Source organism: Chelonia mydas, chromosome 8, assembly GCF_015237465.2.
Source record: "Chelonia mydas isolate rCheMyd1 chromosome 8, rCheMyd1.pri.v2, whole genome shotgun sequence".
NCBI lineage: Eukaryota > Metazoa > Chordata > Testudines > Cheloniidae > Chelonia > Chelonia mydas.
In genome coordinates, this window is record NC_057854.1 from 74015649 (window position 1) to 74038035 (window position 22387).

Sequence of the window (22387 nt, forward strand, 5' to 3'; positions counted from 1 at the left end):
CTTTTAATAATCGTTCTAGCAAAGTTAATAACGAGTTGCTGTTGGTTTGCAATGATGGATGTTTAATATAAAAATAACCGATTTTAGTTTATTCCTTTGAATGAGCTCATTGTTGTATTTTGCTGTTTATAAAGCTAGACAGATGTAAATGGCTATTATTCTGGAGAAGCATGTGCATAAATAATGTGCAGGATAGGGTAGAGATTATGATGTTTATTCATTGCTCTGATTATAATGCTTAAAGTCGCATTAGACTTGCAGTTCAAAACCAGACCGCATGTTCATTCCATCAAAAGAAGAGTGCAGGATGAATTGCAGTAAAAAGATGTTCACGTTGCAGCAATATGAACAAATATCTGTTCTCTTGGGGAAGGAGTGTGGCCTGTTTTGCTTGCTTGTGTAAGTGAGAAAAGTGCATGATACACCCCTTTCTCCCTTGCACTGCAACATCATACTGCCATTTCCAGCTTTGCACAGCAGCTATGTTACCCCTCCCCCAATCATGCATGGTGGATGGGTAGGGGGTGGAGTCAAGACTCTACACCTCCTATTCCCATCAACACTCTCTTCAGCACCAGGGTGTGTGATAGACTGTGGTAGACCTGTTGCAGTGTACTCTTTCTTCAAAGCAGTGAGGAGACTTCTGGAGTCACCATCTCCCTCCCAGGCTGGGGCCTGATCATACTGCCACCACCTAAATCTTTGTTTAAATGTAATTGCAGCTCAGCTTTATGCACATCCAGTGTGGTTATAAGATATGTCTAGGTCTTCTGGGATGAAGTCAGGAAAATGTTTTCTAATTCTTTCAGAACAGGTTATTTGGACCAATGGCCCATTGATTTAATTATCTGGGGTATATGCAGGACTTGAGTAGTATATCCTTTCAAACATTTTTCATACTGCTGTGGAAAATATACAGTCTGAAGAAATCTTAAATATCTCTGTCTCCCCTTATCATTGCTTTGCTCTGCTCCAGCATCAGAGAGTTTCCTGCTTTCTCACAGAAGGAAATTTTCTAGGTTGTAATCCTTTTTGCACTGAGATATCACAACAAAAAGTTATCTATCTTCCTGTATCTCTTCCCCCCCCCCCCCCCCGCACCCATGTTCTCATTAGACTTGACTGGATAGACTCTGCTGAAACCAGGACTTGAAGGACCAACATTGGTAGACCATGTGGAGCAGATATCAGGCCACAACCATCAGTCACATTGAACAAGCACAAAATACAGTCTAGGATTGATGATTTTTAGCTGCCTTTGAGCTCCTCGAATCCTGAGCCCACTATGCACTGATCCAGTTCAAAGATGTACATTAGAACCATCTACAGATGCTCTAAATTACCCTAGCTGTCTGTGGCCAGCCCCAAAGGATCAATATGACAGCCAGGAATTGCCAGGGTGCAGGGAATTGTACCATACACCAGCTGCAGGGAAGAGGATGTCATAGGAGTTGTAATGCCAGTTCGGTGCCACCAGACGATCCCCCGAGACTGGGATGATCTTCCTTGGGCTAGTAATGCTTGCTTTAGGGCTGCTTTTCACCACCAGTATGGCAGAAATCAGCCCAATGCAGGGGCCAGTCTGGCCCTCTGATCTCACCTGCTGCAGATTGACTCCATTGTTGCTCCACCAAAGTCCATGGGGTTGCTTGGACTTACCATGACACAACTAAGAATTATTTGGCTCTCATTCTTCATTTCACTCTGTTCTGCTTCTGCAGCCGACATATTTGAATATCCCAAGGCTTTTGCACATATCATCATTATAGTGACATGCACTATTCCTCAGTTTTCATTATTTTTAAAGTGATTATGAGTGAGGTGTTAGGTTGCCCATCAGGCCTCATATGGGCCTCATAGTGTAGTGTATTTTTCAGCTCCTTTCTAAAGGTGTGTGATTGCTCTTACATTTTGGACCAGATATTTCAAGCCTCCAGACACATGCTCCTGTTAAGAAAGCAACAATATGAGTTTTTATTTAATAAGGTATTCTCATCTGGTGAGGCTTTCAGTCATTATCTTCGGCTAACCTGGACAAGCATGACTTTGTGTTCTTTCTGATCATGTGATATTTAAAATGATTACATATGGTCTAAACAGTGTTTAAAAATTGTCTGTTAAGCAGATTTTAAACATGCAAATGTCACTTCATCACTTGCAATGAACGGATTTCTGTGTGACAGATTAAATGGCTTTTTTAAAAAAAATATACTTCTGTCCTAGGTAAATGTGTCCAATTAAAAATAGGGTTTTGTTCCCATCAGGTATCTCCAGGTTCCGTTGTTCAGTTTGAGAAGGGAAATTTCTCCTTGGCAACAGAAACTGAGGAAAAGCCTTTCCCTCAGGGAAATGAACATCTGTTACAGTGGGCCCAAAAGGAATACGGAGCAGTCACGTCTTTCACTGAACTCAAAATATCGAGAAACATTTACATCAAAGTGGGAGAAGGTATGTTTTTTTTAAACAGAACAGGGAGTGGTGAGAATGAGGCACATTTTAGTTTGTATTTTACATTCTGTGTCTTAATTATTAAATATAATGCTCAATATTTTAGAATGGAGACCTCGTTAAGGGGCATGTGGGAGAGGGGAATAAAAAGTTTGAAAATCGGGCCATGGAATTAAGTTCCTATGTAGGGATTTTGGTGCCTTATTTTAGGCAGCCGAGTTTGGAAATTTTGTCCAGAATCCATTAGAGGAGTCAAATATTTAAGAAGTCACATTTTCTAAAAGGGTAAATGAATCATGCTGACTAATCAGGTAGCCTGTACTCTTCATTTAAAGGATTGATCCTCAAAAAATGAAGATGAGTGGGATTTATTTTTGCTAGCCAGAAAGTCACTGAGGTTTTTCTCTGTTTATTGCTTTATCCAAGAAATGGACAGGGACTAAACTGCTTTGCACAAAGAATTGTTCCCTTCTACCATTTTGAAAGATAAGTAGCCCCCAACTTGGACACGTGTACTTTGTAGCCTCAAGGATTCAGCCTGAATTAAAAGAATGTGAACTTTTTTTTTTTTTCCTCCCTCCGGCTGCCTTTTTTCTGAACACACTCTGTGAGTTAGTCAGTTCAGGAGAGTTGCTATATGATGCTGACCTGCAGCATACTTACTGCATGTACCCATTCAGTTAGCCCATTAGGAAATTCTTACCACTTACAAAGGCAGTTGAAAGCCTTTTCATGCTGTCTGGCCATATAATGCCCCACATCTTCACAAAGAGGGTTGGGAGTCCTGAGTGCAGCTTTCCACGCGGGGACAATTTTCATGCAGGCCTGGATGATAGGTGGAGGGTGCCAGCATATTCTGCATGCATATTTTGCATCAGAAAAAGTCAAGAGTCATTCACTGACTTGCTGCAACTCTCAATTTAGTGCTCTGAAGGCATAATCAGAGTTGTAGATCAAAGCAATGTTGATACCAAAACACAGTGTAAATAATATTGAGATACACACTGAGCACAGTCCAGCGGTTGAAAATGAGGGCTTCATCTTCAGCACAACTGGTAGTGCCCAGGTATCGTAAAACTGGCACAGAATATTATCCAGCCACATGAGGCTCCTTCAAGTACTGTGACTGGGAATACTAGAAATCAGTGGGAAATTTTAGCAAACTCCAGCAAGTATTAGAAATATAGCATTTACCAGAACCAGTGGGCTGCCTAATTCAGCAGTGCTCCTGCAGTAATGCTGGAGAAGACAAAACTGCTGCGTAATTCACCTAGCCAGTTACACAAGACTATGTGGAGAAAACCCGCTTTCTGAAGCGCCTGCATATGATCACTTTATTTCCTGAAGCATGAGTCTTGCCCCTGCAAATCAGAACATGCCTGTTGGTTTTATCCAAAAAACCTGCCAAATTTCTGCAGGGATTTCCCCGTTTGATTTCTTTTCTACTTGGCACCAGTTTAAGACTTTAATGCCAGAGGGTCATTCTTAAATATATTTATTAGTTTATTAAACTGAACTTCCTTCACTGCTGTTCTTGGAACATATGTACACTGGTGGTAGTCCTCTGTATGCTGTGGAGATGAACAATTAATTAGATGCTTCAAAAATCTGACTGAATTTTGTAGTCTGATCTGCAAGTCTCCAATCAGATAAGCATTTAAATATAAGAAGCTTGCTACAGCTAAAAAATGTTGAACACCACAATTCAACTAGGAATATCCACACGAGATGGGGCTTGGCAAGCAACCAAGATAGACACTTTTTCAAGGAGTTCCTACGAACAAGTTGAAGTGTAACCCCTATTTGGGTTTTAGATTCAAACTGTCTTTTAACTCCTGGCAAGTTATGAGATTTGAGTCCTCAAATAGGCAGAAGAGTGAAAAATCAGATTTCTTCAGCGTATGCACCACAGCAGTCAAATGACAAGAAGATCCATTGCATACAGTATCTCTTTGGAATATCCCTCCTTGCAAGTTTAATAAGGGAATTGCTGAGAAACAAAATGCAACCTACACTGAATGAGCGCTTTCAGGCTTTTGAAACAAAGGTTAAGCTACCCAGAGCCCAGCCTGCAAGCTGATGATTGGCTCCTGTAAAGTGCTAAGCACCCTCCACTTCCACTGGCTACAGTGAGAGTCGATTGTGGTTGGCATAAATTAGGGCACCTGAGTGTGTCGCCTATAACTGTGTTGTGTAGTACCTGATTTCAAAAGGACTGTACACATAGCATGGTACTACTCAACATGAGTAAAGGAGGCAGAATCTGGTCCAGGAAGAGCTCAGCACTTTAGAGGTTCAGGCCCTAACTGTGAATAAACTTGAACAGAAAATTCAGTTCACGGGGAAAAAAAGACTGGCACCTGAAGAAGAAAGCTCGTTCCCAGGACAAAATCACTTCTAACTTTGCTGTTCTAAGAAAACACTGGTGAAACAAGGAATGGCTGCTGAAGGGAGGGTGGAAATCTAGAAAATCAGGACAGGGCTAGGAGCATACAAATCATGGGGATGCCATACCTCAAGGATATAATGGAACTGGCTGATTAGAGATCAGCTGGATGGGCATAATCAGAATGTTAGACAGACTGCACTGAAATCCTGGGCCAAGGAAACATATGTGAAATGGTGTTACTAAATAAAATGAAGAGGGACTCAGAAAAGAACTGAAGTGGAGAGCAGTCTGATCACTGTTATCAGAGTTCAGAGAGTGAGACTGGATTCTGTTTGCAGGGACCTGTCAGTGGAACTATTCACAATACAAGACCTCAGCCAGGCACACAGAAGGAGAAATGCCTTTAATGATATTTAAAAGGATGTTATTGATACAGATGTGATGACAGCAATTCCTTGTCCGGCAAGGATAAAGTTAGGATAACCTTTTATGACAAAGCATGTATGTTTTGAGACACAGACTGTACAACACGTGGGATCAAATTTAATCAGACTTTGCTGGTGCAGATGCTGAAACTTCTATGTAGGACAGAACCCAGGTTTGGTTAGCATCAGTTAACAAATAGCCTGTTACATGCTATTAGTGTAGTTACTGTACTAATTGTTCCTCCAACCATTTACTACAGTTGATGGCTTTGTTGTTCAGTTCAGAAATCCTGTGAGTATAAGCTCCATAAATATTTGGGTACCTGCCCTGTAGTTTAATTTCTTTGTCAGTGATGGGTGTGGTGAATAGAAAGTGGTGTTATACCACATGGTTTGCAGGATTACTGCTTTGTATATTTCACTGAATTAGTATTCAAGCTTTTGCTAATTAATCTACAGAATTTTGTACTGAATCGTTTTAATGGTTTTGGGGTTGCTGCTTGAAATCACATTCACCTCTCATCTCTCTGGCCTGCCCCTTCCTCACCCCACCTTCCAAACTCCTCCCCATCCCTTGCACTGAAGAATTGCACCAACTCCCCTGCTGGGCACAAAATCTCCACAGTAGTTTTAAATTCTCCTTGGTACCATTTTAAGGCTGAGAATTCTGTGCTCTCTTCAACATTCTGGAATAGCAGTGTGCAAAGAAATAAGTTAAACCACCAACTCTCTGCGTGACAGAGATTTCTCTGCTTGCTCCTGGGCTGAAATCCCAAACCTCTCTCTCATACCAGACTTAGACTTTGAAAGGCGAGTTCCAGTTGGATGGAATTTTTACAGCTGAATTCTAAACCCTTGGCAACAGTGGTTTATCATGGAAAGGTGATACAAGTAATGGCTCCTAATGCTCTTAAGCCAGGAGCACTAATTTAGGGTCACATTGGCCAAGAACCCAAGGATAACACCCAATTCATACAGAATGTAGCAGAATGCAGCCTCCCTCATCTTTAAAATGGAAGTGCTGCCCACAGAAACTACAGTGTTCCAATGTACAGTATTCCATATTAATCCAAGCAATCTGGCAGGCTTTGAAGATGAAGCAGCTGTCGGCTACATTGCAGAACTCCGGTGGGTACACTTTGGCAAACTGTGTTTCAAGGCATCTGTATATTCTGACCAGATACCCTATCATGTATTCTTCCATGAATATTTTACAACAAATTCCATAGTAGTATTGTCTGGAGATTACAGGAAGGTGGAGAGGCCGTAAACCAACCACTCCATAAATCATTTTTTAAACACCGGTAAAATAGATTATTAAAACCGTAAACTCCCCCTCTCAAACAACTAGAAAATTCATAAACTAGAAAGTATCAGGGGGTAGTCATGTTAGTCTGTATCCACAAAAAACAACAAGGAATGCGGTGGCACCTTAAAGACTAACAGATTTATTTGGGCATAAGCTTTCATGGGCTAGAACCCACTTCCTTGGATGCATGGAATGAAAATTACAGATGCAGGCATTATTATACTGACACATGAAGAGAAGGGAGTTACCTCACAAGTGGAGAACCAGTGTTGACAGGGCCAGTTTGATCAGGGTGGATGTAGTCCACTCCCAATAATAGATGAGGAGATGACAATTCCAGGAGAGGCAAAGCTGCTTTTGTAATGAGCCAGCTACTCTCAGTCCCTATTCAAGCCCAAATTAATGGTGTTAAATATGCAAATGAATTTTAGTTCTGCTGTTTCTCTTTTGAAGTCTGTTTCTGAAGTTTTTTTTGTTCAAGTATAGCTACTTTATATCTGTTATAGACTGTCCAGGAAGATTGAAGTGTACTCCTACTGGCTTTTGCATGTTACCAGTCCTGCTGTCCGATTTGTGTCCATTTATTCTTTTACGTAGGAACCGTCCGGTTTGGCCAATGTACATGGTGGCAGAGGGGCATTGCTGGCACATGATGGCATATATAACCTCTGATGGCATATATGAGCCTCTGATGGTGTGGCTGATGTGGTTGGGTCCTCTGATGGTGTCGCTAGAGTAGATATGGGGACAGAATAGGCAATGAGGTTTTAGCTGGAAGTGGTATTTCACCTACTACAGGACAGGCCCAACAAGGAAAATAACAGAACACCACTGGTCATCACGTACAGCCCCCAGCTAAAACCTCTCCAGCACATTATCAGTGATCTACAACCTATCCTGGAAAACGATCCCTCACTCTCATGGACCTTGGGAGACAGGCCAGTCCTTGCTTACAGATAGCCCCCCAACCTGGAGCAAATACTCACCAGCAACTACACACCACACCACAGAAACGCTAACCCGGGAACCAATCCCTGTAGCAAACCTCATTGCATACTCTGTCCCCATATCTACTCAAGCGACACCATCAAAGGACCCAGCCACATCAGCCACACCATCAGAGGCTCATTCACCTGCACATCTGCTAATGTTACATATGCCATCATATGCCAGCAATGCCCCCCTGCCATGTACATTGGCCAAACCGGATGGTCCCTAAGTAAAAGAATAAATGGACACAAATCGGACAGCAGGAATGGCAACACACAAAAGCCAGTGGGAGAACACTTCAGCCTTCCTGGACATTCTATAACAGATTTGAAAGAAGCCATACTTGAACAAAATAACTTCAGAAACAGACTTCAAAGAGAAACAGCAGAACTAAAATTCATTTGCATATTTAACACCATTAATTTGGGCTTGAATAGGGACTGGGAGTGGCTGGCTCATTACAAAAGCAGCTTTGCCTCTCCTGAAATTGACACCACCTCATCTATTGTTGGGAGTGGACTACATCCACCCTGATCGAATTGGCCCTGTCAGCACTGGTTCTCCACTTGTGAGGTAACTTCCTTCTCTTAATGTGTCAGTATATTTATGTCTTCATCTGTAACTTTCACTCCATGCATCTGAAGAAGTGAGGTTTTTACCCACGAAAGCTTATGCTCAAATAAACCTGTTAGTCTTTAAGGTGCCACCGGACTCCTTGTTGTTTTCATAAACTAGAAAATAATGACCAAGGGCAGACAGCATGGGGTTCCTTTTATCTTGTGTTACAATCAGTGTCTTGGAAACTAGCAGTGGCAAGAGTGAACAGTTTTTTTGAGGAGGAAAAAGAAAAACAACATGTATATGTCAAATAGCCAGTGAGACAGAGTTAAAATGAAGAGCAGAGGGAGAGTGTACTATCAAGAAGAGGCCCAGTGTGAGGAGTCTCAGTACCAATGGCAGCCAGAGAAACAGATTGATTGATTGAAAATTCTAGAAACACTTAATGAAGATGCCAGGAACAGGAATCAAGCTCTTTGCGGTGGCTAATGATATAAAGCATGTGGTGATCATCCATGACCTACTGAGAGGCAATTACTTTATGGCAAGAAATGTATTACAGTGCTGCTGCTGAGGGTTAAATATCTATTTGAGTTCAGTATGGATCATTTTCCATCCTCTGCTATGTGGGAGGAGTTGGCAGAATTGCAGCTGCATTCAGGGCTCATCATCTGGCCCGGCACATAACAGATGTTAGGGGAGCCTGTTGGGCAGCCTGCATAATGTAGTCTCATATAGTTTTGATAGAAAAATTATCTAGAGGAGGAAGCAAAGTGAGTATTCAAAGACCGTTTTGTGCAGGGTTGAGGAAAGGAGCCATCTTAGCTGGTTGCACTATACCTAGGGATTGCAGGAGTGTCTATATGAAGGTATGTACCAAACTAGAAGTCACTTGAAGGATGATGTGTCAGCCATGACATAGAGAACCAAATGTTACAAGTGGTCTTAAAAACTGAGCTAAGTCTGTTGTGCAATTTTGTCTGCACCATATCCTGAGTTTGCTCATGAAAACTAAGTAACTGTTCATCCTGCTACTAATTTTGGAAGGATAATCTTGTGGTTAGAGCAAAGGCTGGGAGTTGGGCTTTTATTTCTGTCCTTGCTACTGATTTCTTGTATGACCTTGGACATGTCACTTAAAACCTCTGTGCCACAGTGTCTCCATCTGTAAAATGAGGATAACTGCCTCACAGCATATCATGAAGATAATTCTTATGTTAAAGCACTTTCACTTCCTTGGATGAAAGGTCCTACAGAAAGTAGTATTATGGAAATACTGGTATTTTGAACGCAATTTTACAGACCCCGTTTAAAAATCTGGCCCCCAAAACTCTTGTTTCTGTTGTTTTGCATCACAGATTCAAAAGGCCACCGTCAACTTGAAGTCTCAGCAGTATTAAAAAAAAAAAAAAAAAAAAAAAAAAAAAAAAGTATAGTAGTTTCAGGTACCACATTTGCCCTTGAACCTATCTGTTGTGACTTTATAATCCGTTTTCCCTCTTGCTGTATGAAGGGTATATGTATGGTCAAACACAGAAAGTAAGAAAACTGAAAATAGAGAGAGAAAATATCTGATCTTTCACTTATTAATCTGGATGTTATGACTAATGACTAAAAACATTTCTGAAGGAAGGAAGTCTAGCTTTTATGTTGACAGTATCCCTTTTAAATATTTTCTGTGAATTACATTCAGAAGAAATATTTTTTTAACACAGTGCACCAGATTAACTGTACTTTTATTAATTCTGAAGAAAGTTTACTACACCTGTCATTTTTTCAGATATCACCTTTACTACACCTGTTTCAGATGTCTGTGTGTTGTAAATGGAAACTGTCAATTATAAATTATTTATAGCTTTTGCTTCAGAGATATCCTGTATTGTTAGAATAGTAACACCATTTTTTTCAAGATTGTTGGTGTATCATCCATACTTATGAAAGTAAATATACTTATATCAGGAAGTGTTGCATTTAAGTGGAGTGAGTGAGTGTTGGGTGGGAGTACATATATATCAGTGCAGATGTGTATACTTTTTTTTCCCCAGATCAAGTTTTTCCTCCCACATGCAACATAGAAAAGAATTTCCTCTCTCTGAATTACCTTGCGGGATATCTGCAACCAAAGACAGCGGAGGGGTGTCTCATGTCTGCCACAGACCAAGAAAGAGAGGTTCATATAATTGAATTAATCACTCCAAACTCCAATCCCTACAGGTAAAGTGTCCACAAATTAGTTATCTAATCCTCACAAGTTTACTTTATAACTTAAAGTAAAAATCCTAGTGTCCGTCAAAAATGAAGTGAATGGGACTTCTTGGTCATTATAAGAAAGAGTTGAAGAATCTGACCGGTTATACTTTAAATTAGGTAGAGATCTGAGATGTTTAATACAAGAAGGATATTGGAGCCCGACCCTGGATTGATGCCTCAAAATGATACATTCATTTTCCTGTTTGGACTGTAAAAGTAAAGTGTAGTTCCTGTGGGCCATATCCTGCCATTGTTCTGCAGGCAGAACTCCTATTCAAGTTGTGGGACTACTCACAGAGTAAGGGTGGCAGAGTCTGGCCTGAAGTGTTCAAGAGGACTCAGCTGGCACCAAGAAGTGAGCATCATCTGGTAGCGAGCACTCCCAAATTGTAATCACGGCACTATCAGTGACTTGCCAAATCATTTAGCCTTTGTGACTCAGTTTTCCTCGCAGTATTGCTGTCTAGGGTATTCAGCTTAGCTAAAATGCCATGAAGATGTAAGGCAAATTTTGGAGTGTGGTTTTTTTTTGTTGTTGGTGTGTTTTTCAAAAAAAAAAAAAAAAAAAAAAAAAGAGTATTAACTTGTAGCCTAACTGGTCACAGTGGAGTCAATGGTAAATTTCTGCTTGATTTCAATGGAAGCAGAGTTAGGCCAATGTGGAGCATTTTTTAAAATCCCACCTGTAAAGTCCTATATAGGTGCTAAGTACTGTTATTGTACATAAAATCTGTATTTCGCTGTCAGCATAGCAGTGCAACTTTTCCACAGGCACCAGTAGAAGTGTGTATTCCTCAAAGACCATGGAAAGAGACTAATGTCTGCTTGCCGAAGAGACCAGGCAGATCTCTAAAAGTTACCCAATTTTGTCCAAATTTAGTTATTTCATTAAGAGCAAATCCAGCTCCTTGGCAGTGGAATTGATACACCTCAATTATACAAAGGAGTTGGCTTGGGAGGGGGCTACACAGGGGTTGCACACACCCAGCAGGATGCTGAACCGAGCTCTGCAGGTGTTCCTTAAATAGCAGTGCCTGGGAGTTTGAGGGGAGGCTGGGTCATGACAGAAGAAGGGCAGGGTAGGGCCCATGGATTTGCTGCTGCATGGCATGAGTAAAGGGCTCCTTCAGACATTGTGCTGAAGCAAAGCTTCTGTGGAGCAGTTCCTTTTCATCACTGCCACCACTGGTCTCGTGCAGAGATACCCAGTTACAGCCTTCTGCTTGGGTGGAGATCTGGGTCTTGGTTTTGGCTGAAAGTGCATAATGGGAGTTTACTTTTCAGATGTTTAAACTGCACATTTTTCTTAGTTTAAATGTACTAGTAAAACTTACAATTAAAAAAGAAGTGTACTAATTCAGTACCTGCCTCAATCCTGTTATATGCCCAGATGCTGCCCATGTTGAAAGGGCAGCTGTCTGTGCAAAGTGTATACCCACTGAGCTACACAAAAACCAACAGGAACTAAGAGGGACATGTGCATAACTACAGGAGATAAGACAAAGGCCCCCTGAGACACTAAATCAAAATGCAAAGTTTAGTTGAGGCCCATTAATTGGCAACAAGCACACTTTTATGGTCTACGACTTGGTAAAATCATGATGGAAACGAAGATTTTCTGTTGAATTTATATTCTGCATGAGGAAATGTTATTGCTGGGTACAAATCCACTTGCTCTACTTATTTTACTGTGCTGTTAAAAACCTGGATTGTATTCCTCAATTTTCCAGCAATCAGTAGGTTGGATGTCTGTTTTCTTTTCTTTTTAAAATAACTATATATCTAGAAGTATTGGAAACTAAACACGATAGTATAATAACTCTACAACACATGCAAAATTTTAAGTGAAAATAATTTCTACAGTTTAACTGCACAGGCAGATGTATTACTAAAATACATTATTTGTACTTTTTTGTGTTGCTGAACCTGCCTAGTTTATTTTGGTTTTTGGTACAATGGAGTGATTTTGATCTTTAATATATCTATACCCATGGAAAACTGAAATAACTATATTTAAGACTTGTTTGGCTGAAATGAGGTAAAAATATTGTATAAAGCAAACTGCTAGTGGTTCAGTTTAATCTGCCTTAAATAACAGCTGGAACAAGTAACAAAAACTTTCTGTAAATAGGAGATAAAATATTGAACAATAATTATTAGTCTGAAAAAGCACTTGATTCTGTTATGTAAAATCGTTTTAGTGTGTGTGAAGTAACAATCTGTTTTGCACATGTTGTGATGCCTGGGATAATCTCCAGGACTTTAATCAGCTGGCCAGACACTGGAATCATGATGGACTGGAAGAAGTTTGATAGCTGAAAATTTCTGGCATTCTGGGCTTACTTTGTCTTTATTTTCCACATACAGTGCTTTCCAGGTGGATATAATCATTGACATTAGACCATCTCAACCAGACGTCATGCTTGTCAAGGACCTCATACTTATCCTCAAGTGTAAAAAGTCTGTCAATTGGGTTATCAAGTCACATGATGTTCAGGGAAAACTGGAAGTGGTTGTAAGTTAAGGCATTTTTTAATTTTTCAAGAGGCAAAATGCTGTTAATAGCTAATATGTTATGTGAATGAGTTAGAGTACAATAACATACTGCTCGCCGAATGTTTTCTTCCTCCTAGCTAACATCCCTGAGTTATTAGCACTTTTCACAAAGCAGCATTCAGAAGTGTCTACATATATACAGAGGAACACATACACAGAAAAACTCTTCTGGCAGCTGGTGACATTTGGGCCAGCTGTGGACAGTGCTGCTGATTAGAACGTAAATCCCTCCCACTTATCTGACACCCATGAGATGTATGCAGATTCCTTACACGTTCACTTCTTATGTGCCAGTACCTCAGTGAATGAATTCATAAGTTGCCTGCAAGGGCATAATCGTAACTACAAGTAACACACCCATATCTCCTACAGAAGTGGGAACTGGTTAGTTCTGCTTATGCTGGGAATAATACTGGACTCCATGGCTAGGCTGTCCCTTGCCAACATTTCTACCCACATATAGTGTTTGGCCAGACCACCCTCACCTTTGCTCAGGCTGCAAATACAAGGTTTCAAACCTGAAGTTAGACTCCTAAATCCATATTTAGGCATAGCTGGAAGTTCCATTTCAGAAAGACACCTGATGCATATTCCTTGGCTCAGCACCATATTGGTTGAGAACACAATAATGAGCTTTTCCTAGTGAAAAATAGATTGATCTTGACCATATAAACAGCATGGCCCATATCTGTCATGTTTGATTAGTTATGTTGCATGCTCTCTGTTTAGCTTAATAAGCTAAATAAAAGATATCTTTGTTGGGAGCCAGACCTATGTCCTAATGGTTAAGTGCTGCACGCTAACTGCAGGACACTCTGTGAGCTGTAGTGCATTTATAAGAACATCACTTTGCTTGGCAGCTCTCCTCTCTTGCTGATTCAGGAGCAGTACTACAGGCCCTGGAGAGAGCTGAATCTAGATCTCCTGGGAGAATTGTAGGCAGGGTGCAGGGTCTTGGGGGTAAGGGAAGTAAAGGGAAAACAGGAGGGATGTTCAAGCTATGGAAGGAAAAGTTATTCTTTGTGACATCCTGTGTGACATCTCAAAATTCCCCTCCCATGCCAGTGTGTGGAAGGGTAAAGTGTGCCCTGGGTAGACATGTGCAGTAAGGGAAAGCCCAAGCTTAGTTTACTGTGCTTAGCACATCCGTAAGCACAGGGACACCCCTTCCCCCCCAAAACAAAAGAGTTTAAGTTCTCATTCAGGATTGCTGCATAGAATTTGCTATTAAATGTTTTAGGCATAAACTGGAACTCTGCTTTTTTGAAGGAGTATTTTTGCATGCTGTGGAATTGAGAGCAAATCCACTGCATGCTCAGAGGCAGCTAGAATCTAAATTGCATGTGCATGTAGCTACCTGAAAAAATCGCCATTTGTGGCTTGTGTATTTGCCATGATATGAAATCCTAAAGGACAGTAAAATATCTCAAATGTTTCGGTGTTAAGAGCACAAAGCAAGATTACTGATTTTTTTTAACATGGTCCCTTTTTATAGTTCAATTAAATATTCAGTAAAAAAGATAGAATGTATTCTTTCATAAGACCATAAGAACAGCCATACTGGGTCAGACCAAAGGTCCGTTGAACCCAGTATCCTGTCTTCCGACAGTGGCCAATGCCAGGTGCCCCACAGGGAATGAACAGAACAGGTAATCATCAAGTGATCAATCCCCTGTTGCTCATTCCCAGCTTCTGGCAAACAGAGGATAGGGACAACATCCCTGTCCATCCTGGCTAAGTGGATGAACAATAATGTAATGTTTCTCATTTAGCATAACAAAAACAGGAAACAATATTACATTTTGAAATGTTAGGACATCAGATCATTTTTATTTCCATGCTAAAGTTCTTGGGCAAATATTTCCTCCATTGTGTCATTCAAAATGTGTCCCTTTCTGAATATACATCCTTGGCCTACAGTAATTATGGGGGGAAAGAACTGAATGTCTCCATATCATTCAAGAAGACTATACATTACGGTTCTCATCCAAGAACTGGGCTGTGTTTATTCCTCTATTCCGATGAAGTCCTTTCCAAGCCCAGTTTTGGATATTGCGTAAAAACATTACAAAACAATTAGGTAATGTTTCATTATGTTCTTTTTTTTTTTTTTTATTAGCTGAATCAGTTCCACACTTTTGAATTTTCCTAACTTGCCCTCAGCACAAATCACAATTGTCCTGGGAGAAAGTACTGGCAAACAGTGAAAGGTGAATACTAAGCTGCCTCTAAACCAGGGAAGGGAGTTTAAGGTCCAGATTCATAGACTCATAGAAATTAGAGATGGAAAGACCAATTAGGTCATCTAGTCCATCCCACAGTTTGCTATGCTCATGAGATTTTTGATTAAATACTACAACCCAGTAATCTATTTCGTATGGAAAAAGGAATTACAAAATTATAGTGCACAGTGATCCAAATTCAGCCTGAGGTAAGTGGGCACAGTTCCACTCACAACGTGGCTGAATTTGGCCCATTTTGTACAGCATTACATATTTGAATTGGTATTGTACCTGGGTAGATTAATACAAATTATTTTCTGTCTCACATGTAGAACACCACTTGGAATGCCTGGCGTTCTAACCTCTCCATTCAAGCATACCAAGTTTTGCAAACCTATAGGTTGTGCTGTGGGTGAGGAAGAGAATATACAATGTATTGCCAAGTTCTATTATCTCCCATTCATTTTAGCGTATAAGAGTGCAAGTGGGAATGGGTAAAAACCAAAAGATTTAAACGCTTGAAGAAATGTTAGGATTGTGCTTTGGATAAGAAAAAATAACCAAGTACCATAAATGATGCCAAGTTCTGAAATGGTCTCCATTCATTTCAGACTGCATTTGGGGTAGCTGTGTGTGTTTGTGTATTTGTTTTGGGGTGGCTGCCAAGTATAAAGGAGAAAAGATTCTGGAACCTACCGGCGGAAACTGCTGTTACATCTTCACAACAACATCTGGAAAATATGTAAATAGCTTTCTATCTCTAACACACAATGATTTATGAATATGGGTCCTCAAGGAGTGAACCAGGATGTTGACAGGGCATACAAATGAATTGCCCAATTCTGCCAACCCCTGTTACTACACTTAGTCTTGCTGGGTTTATACACAGGAGTGAAGGTGTGCAGGTTCAGTGGGCAATGGAGAGGTGCAAACAAATACTAAAATAGGCCAGTGCTAGTTATGACAATAATATTTGTTCAGCTGTGTTGTCCTAACAACAAAATTTAAAAAGTGAGGGCAGAAAGGGAAATATGGCAAATTTGGGGCAGTATAGTACTTCCAGCCAGTCAGAACTATGTTTATTTGAAATGTATATGAAGCTGTATCCAGATTAGTATCTGCTGAAAAGTAAAACATTTGAACCAAGGCATTAAGATGAGACACTAAAATTGGGATGTCCCTTGTTTCCTTTTTGTTTTTTTTCCTCCTCCTTGAGGGATTTTCCTATATTGATAATGCTGCAGAAAACTTTGTGGCTACAGATCACCCAGCTCGCTTCTCATTATACTTTGTTCTGATAGTATGATCTTTAAACTATAGATATCAAATTTTTATGTCTAAAGAGCCTGATAATGAATTCCCATTAACTTTTCCGGAAGTTGAGAGTATAAAGAATGTCGAATTGGACCTTTAGTTTTATCAGCAGACCTACCTACTCATATCTCCTTGTCCAAAAACTTGGTTGATGACACCTTAAGAGGAAATTTATTTCTTTGAACCTTAATCTGAAGCAGCAGGCAGATATGACAAATGTCCTGCAGCAAGCTGGCAAAGACAGATCAGCACTGTAAATCTTTTAAAGTCCTACAGTGGGAAAGGATTAAAATTTGGTCATGTTGATGGCAAACAATGGGAAACAAATGGGGATTTTTAGCAAAAGTGCAGCGTATATGATGTAGAAAATAATCAGGCTTGGAAATGAAAGTGTTTTTTGTGCAGCATGAAAATAGTCTGATCTGCATACAGAAAATACAATGCAGGCACATATCAGCAGTTGTTAAAAGGTGGTGCATTTTCCTGTTTACTGGACATTATTATCACATTCAGCTTGGTCTGTAGTTAATGTGATTGTTACTGAATTTAATTTTGTGTAAATATATGTTTAAACTCAAGATGCCAAATATTTAAAATAAATTTAAAGTGGAATAACAGCAAATATTTTATGTCTGACCCTGTAACAGCTAGAGATGCTTGTTTTATCCCTTTGACTTGCAGATATAAACGAGAAGTTTTGAAATTTAGCATAATTATTTATAATAAAATGAAAGATGACTGACATCTGTAAATTGACAGCTGGAAATTGTTGTGTAATGTCACTATGAAAAGTGTATACACAAATAAATTCATATTGTAGCTTATCAAGTTATGCACAAGTTGTATTTATGAGAATATACATGGTATTTATATATATATTTTTAAACATGTCTTATAGCTAGCTATAGTTTTGAAAGGTGCTGAGTATTGTAGGTTTCCAGTGACTGAAAAATTTACAGTGATGTTTGAGGATGCTCAGCATTTTTCGGGAGGCATTCAGTACTTCGGAGGATCAATTTCTAAGAGCCTCTTTTAGTGAGACACTGAGGCCCATCTGATTTCAATGGGAGTTAGTGCATAAATACTCTAAGGATCTGGGTCTCAGTGTCCTCAAGTCCCATTGGCTTCAAAGGTGGAATAGGTGATATGCAGCTGTACCATAAAGGATTGGGTCGTAGGCTGTGCCTTTTTCATTGCTACCATACTGTGCAGGAGACCGGACTAGTGGTACAGTGAAGATTTTTGCATACATAATTAAAATGACACCCACCCCCCCCAGTGACTAGTGAGGCAAGGTGGACATTTGAAAAAATCAGGTCTCTTATTGTGGTTCACCTCAACTCATGGTCTGAAAATTATATGGTTATATTAAGGGTCATATGTTTGTCCCAGTGAACTTTTAGTAGGAAAGGGTAAAATATCTTGACAAACCAAATGCAATAGATGATGATCTTTCATATTTTTAAATTCATTTTTCTATGACTGGAAAAAGCTTCAAGTGCCCATTCACGGAACCAGTCTATTTCTGTTTTATATGCAGGCACCAAACAGTATTGGCTTTGGAAAAGAAACGGAACGATCTATGACTATGAATAAATTAGTAATACCTGATATTCCCTCGTCTCATGAGGATTTGATTAAGTGGGCTTATGAGCATGGCTATAGCCCAGTTACTTCCTACACAATAGCCCCTGTAGCTAATAGGTTCCATCTACGAATTGAAGACACTGGTAAGTATGAGTGTGGATTTTTATCATATACAAAAACATACCATACTCTTTGGTAAGTGACATTTTGACAGCGCCTCATGTGTTTGAGGTTTCATTCACTGGGATCTCAATACTTCCAGGCTTAAAGCACCAAGGGAGCTCACATCTTCCAATCAGCAAAATCTTACCCCCCAAAAAGTTATGAGAGTTCTAGTAGGAAACCCCAGTATACTGTGCTATTACCTGAAATATTGGGGTGGAACTGAGTAGCTGCATTTACCACAACCTGAAGCTAATACAGTTAACTGTACTCAGTGATCCCTGGAATTAGGGACTGCCAGTGGCTGGATAGGTTGTTAGTTAGTCTGGCTTTGTCTTTCAAAAATATGAACATAATATTTCCCTGAGTTATTTTAAATGGTTTACACACAAAATTGTCTCAACAGCAGAGCCTGGGCAAAGATAGTAAATCGAAAGGCTTTTAAAAGATAGTTATTGGGCCAAAGTCACTGATGACAAAAGTGGGTCAAACTCCATTGAAGCCAGTTAAGTAATAATGACAGGTTTCAGAGTAACAGCCATGTTAGTCTGTATTCGCAAAAGGAAAGGGAGTACTTGTGGCACCTTAGAGACTAACCAATTTATTTGTAGCTCACGAAAGCTTATGCTCAAATAAATTGGTTAGTCTCTAAGGTGCCACAAGTACTCCTTTTCTTTTAGTTAAGTAATAGCCACTCTTACACTAGATCTGAATTTGGCCCATTGAGAATGTTTTACATAATAAAAAAGCTTATATTTGTGTATCGAGAGTAGTTGTATGGCTTCCAGATAATTAACTGCTTAAGACCAGATGTTGTGATTTCAAACCTGAATAACAATGCAGAGAGCCTAGGGTCAAATACTACTCTTATTTGCCCACCAGTGTAAATCAAGAAAACTTGATTGAATATTCAAGTTACCCTGGTGTATGTCTAGAACTCCAGTTGAGTTAATTCTGGATTTACACTGGCAGGTAACAGTAAAATTTTACTCCAGGAATTGATGTGTGACAGCAGCATTGTTGAAATGAATATACCGTATTCATTGGTTGTGATGTTTCCTTCTCATTTGTTTACCCTTTGCAGATAATAGGCCCATTCCTTGAAGTCCTTTTTCAGTCCTTACTGAAACAAAATTCCAGCAGTAGATATGCCTAATTAAAGACTTACAGGATTGGGCCCATCGTCCAGTACTGCATTTTATAAAGGAAAAATTGTTGTCATCTAATAAGTGTGAAGATGCTGTTGCTTTTGCGGTCCTGCAAGACAGTTATTCTGGATAATGTTTGACACGGTGTCTAGGATGTGGCTCAAAACTAAGAGTGCCAAAGTCAGGTCGGCCTGTCAGAAAACAGGACAGATACCCCAAACTGGTGGTATATTCTATAATTAAATTTTACCAAACCAGTACCAAGTGTGCACTCCTGGATTATTATATTAGTCTTACCATGGAGCCACAGAAAATCCCCTTAGGCTCTCCATCATATCTTGCCACTCAGACAAATTGGACTTAGTGATGAAAGGTGATTAAAACCAAAATTCACCTCACAGTAGGTTCTTCCAACCCAAAGGACAGTCACTCACCCCAGGTTAAGTTGCTCTGGATCTCATACCAAAAACAATGCTGACAGCCAATGTCTTTATCAAACTAAAGAAAAAGGAATTAGAGTTATTGAGAGGTTAAAGGAGATAAAATGTAGAACAGGCGTGTCACAGTTTGTAAGTCCAATTGATAGCAGAGATGTAATGTCTGCTAGTTCCCGTAAGTCTCTCATGGTTTCCCAAAATATTTTTGGGGACCTCTGTCTTATATCTGGAACGCCTCCTGACAGCATCCAAATAGATCAGAGATGCAAATTCCTCCCAGAGTTCCTTCTTATAGTTGAAAACAGTCTGGAAAGTGCTTTTAACACAGCATGGGCTCTGCCGCTGTTGACTAAACAGACAGAGTTTGTGTATCTTCCATTTTTGCTTAATGGCCCTTGCTTTGAAGTTAAAAAATCTTTCATTTACATTTCCAAGGCTCCAGTCTCCAATGGGTAAATATAATGTAAAGACAATGTGATAGCCATAAACAATCCTTCATTAGTTTTCATGTAGTTTTACACATCAAGTAAATTTACATCTAAAAATTAACCCACATTATTCTTTTAGGGTTAATTAAGTACAAGGATAGCAAGCACAGGAAATAGACAAGAGGATACAATAACATTAGTATTTCCTTTTGATCTGTACTAGCAAGTGAATTGGTTTGAACACACTATGACCTTTTAGCATTTCTTTGGTATTCATATACAAGTGAATTGCCCTATTGCTCTAATCTGAGATGGTCTGCCAGCGTCAGAGAACTAGTGACCTGTTAGATATCATCACAGTGGTTTCATTAATTAGCATTCACATTTAGGTAGGAAATGTTCAAATTATAAAGAACTTGATGAAAGGGATACAATACAATACAATTTGCGGATGACACTAAGCTGAGGGGAGAGGTAGATACGCCAGAGGGTAGTGATATGGTCCGGTGTGACCTAGACAAATTGGAGGATTGGGCTAAAAGAAATTTGCGGTTCAACAAGGACAAGTGCAGAGTCTTGCACTTAGGATGGAAGAATCCCATTCATTGCTACTGGCTGGGGACCAACTGGCTAAGCGGCAGTTCTGCAGAAAAGGACTTGGGGATTTTTTTGCCTTTGTTGCCAAGAAAACTGGACTGCATTAGTAGGAGCATTGCCAGCAGATTGAGGGAAGTGATTATTCCCCTCTATTCGGCACTGGTGAGGCTACATCTGGAGTATTGAGTCCAGTTTTGAACTCCCCACTACAGAAAGGATGTGGACAAATTAGAGTCCTAGCAGAGGGCAATGAAAATTATTAGGGAGCTGGGGCACATGACTTACAAGGAGAGGCTGATGGAATTTGGCTTATTTATTCTCCAGAAGAGAAGAGTGAGGTGGGATTTGATAGCAGCCTTCAACTACCTGAAGGGGAGTTCCGAATAGGATGGAGCTAGGCTGTTCTCAGTGGTCGCAGATGACAGAACAAGGAGCAATGGTCTAAAGTTGCAGTGAGAGAGGTCTAGGTTGGATATTAGGAAAAACTATTTCACTAGGAGGGTGGTGAAGCACTGGAATGGGATACCTGGGGAAGTGGTGAAATCTCCATCCTCAGAGGTTTTTAAGGCCTGGCTTGACATAGCCCTGGCTGGGATGATTTAGTTGGGGTTGGCCCTGCTTTGAGCAGAGGGTTGGACTAGATGACCTCCTGAGGTCTCTTCCAACCCTAATCTTCTATGATAATAATTTGATTTACTCTTTTCTGTTTCTAGAAGAGATGAAAGACGAAGACCACCCTTTTCTTCCCCCAGAGCTGACCGAACTGCTAGGTACTAACCCTCTGCCTGCTCTGAAGGAGCCCACATTAAGCGACGGCCTGGGTTTTCCTTTTCACATTAACAGAGGAAGGCATGATAAGATGGGAGAAGGAATCTCCTTATCAAGGGATACAGTAGACACAATAATGAGTCGTTTCTATGAGCAACTGCTTCAAAAATCTGAAGAACCTGAAGAGGTTCAGGGAAGCATTGATGTAGCCCTCTCAGTAAAATGTGATGACAAAATGATGACTGTTGCCGTAGAAAAAGACTCCCTGCAGGTTAGTCTGCTCTCTTAATCCCAGACTGTGAAACACTTTACAGAAGGTCAGATCCGGGCCAGCCATTACCTATAGCCACATGCCAGATAACCCACAGATTGAAGGGGACACATATGGCAAAAATTCTTTTCCCCAATTTTGGGTTCTGGCCTGTCCCCGAATTTGTAGACAGGTGGTTCTACAGGCTCTTCACAACTGGAAATGTGAAGAGGCAATTGGTGGATGCCAGAGACTAAAGATTGGGACTGTGATGGACATCCACTATGATCCCTAAAAAAAAAAAAAAAAAAAAAAAAAAAAAATGCCATCTACAGCTCTCCTATCCCTCACCTTCTACACAGAGGTTGTTTGTGCCTTAGGGAGGAATAATTTGCATTGTGGATGGAAATCTTGTACAGAATAAGGCTTTTTTTTTTTTTTTTTTTTTTTAAAAGTTCAGTTTTGGACAAACAATGAAAATGTAGGGTTTTTTTTTCTTTTTTTACTCCATGTGATGCCTGTCCCCTCTGTTGTTCCAACAACTAATGT

At 40.1% G+C, this 22387-nt stretch overlaps 1 protein-coding gene across 20 annotated transcripts in view; it reads left to right on the forward strand.

Moving 5' to 3' along the window:
- TGFBR3 (transforming growth factor beta receptor 3) overlaps positions 1 to 22387 on the forward strand; it is a 173799-nt gene that overhangs the window by 119611 nt on the left and 31801 nt on the right. For 16 of the 20 annotated variants that reach the window (XM_037906425.2, XM_037906424.2, XM_037906418.2 and 13 more), the window contains 5 exons: positions 2265 to 2448; positions 10165 to 10333; positions 12737 to 12884; positions 18002 to 18191; positions 21534 to 21859. In XM_037906425.2, the coding sequence (XP_037762353.1) occupies positions 2265 to 2448; positions 10165 to 10333; positions 12737 to 12884; positions 18002 to 18191; positions 21534 to 21859 (1017 nt within the window). The remainder of the gene's footprint in view (positions 1 to 2264; positions 2449 to 10164; positions 10334 to 12736; positions 12885 to 18001; positions 18192 to 21533; positions 21860 to 22387) is intronic. The other 4 variants (XM_043552686.1, XM_043552690.1, XM_037906420.2 and 1 more) reach the window with 1 other exon arrangement.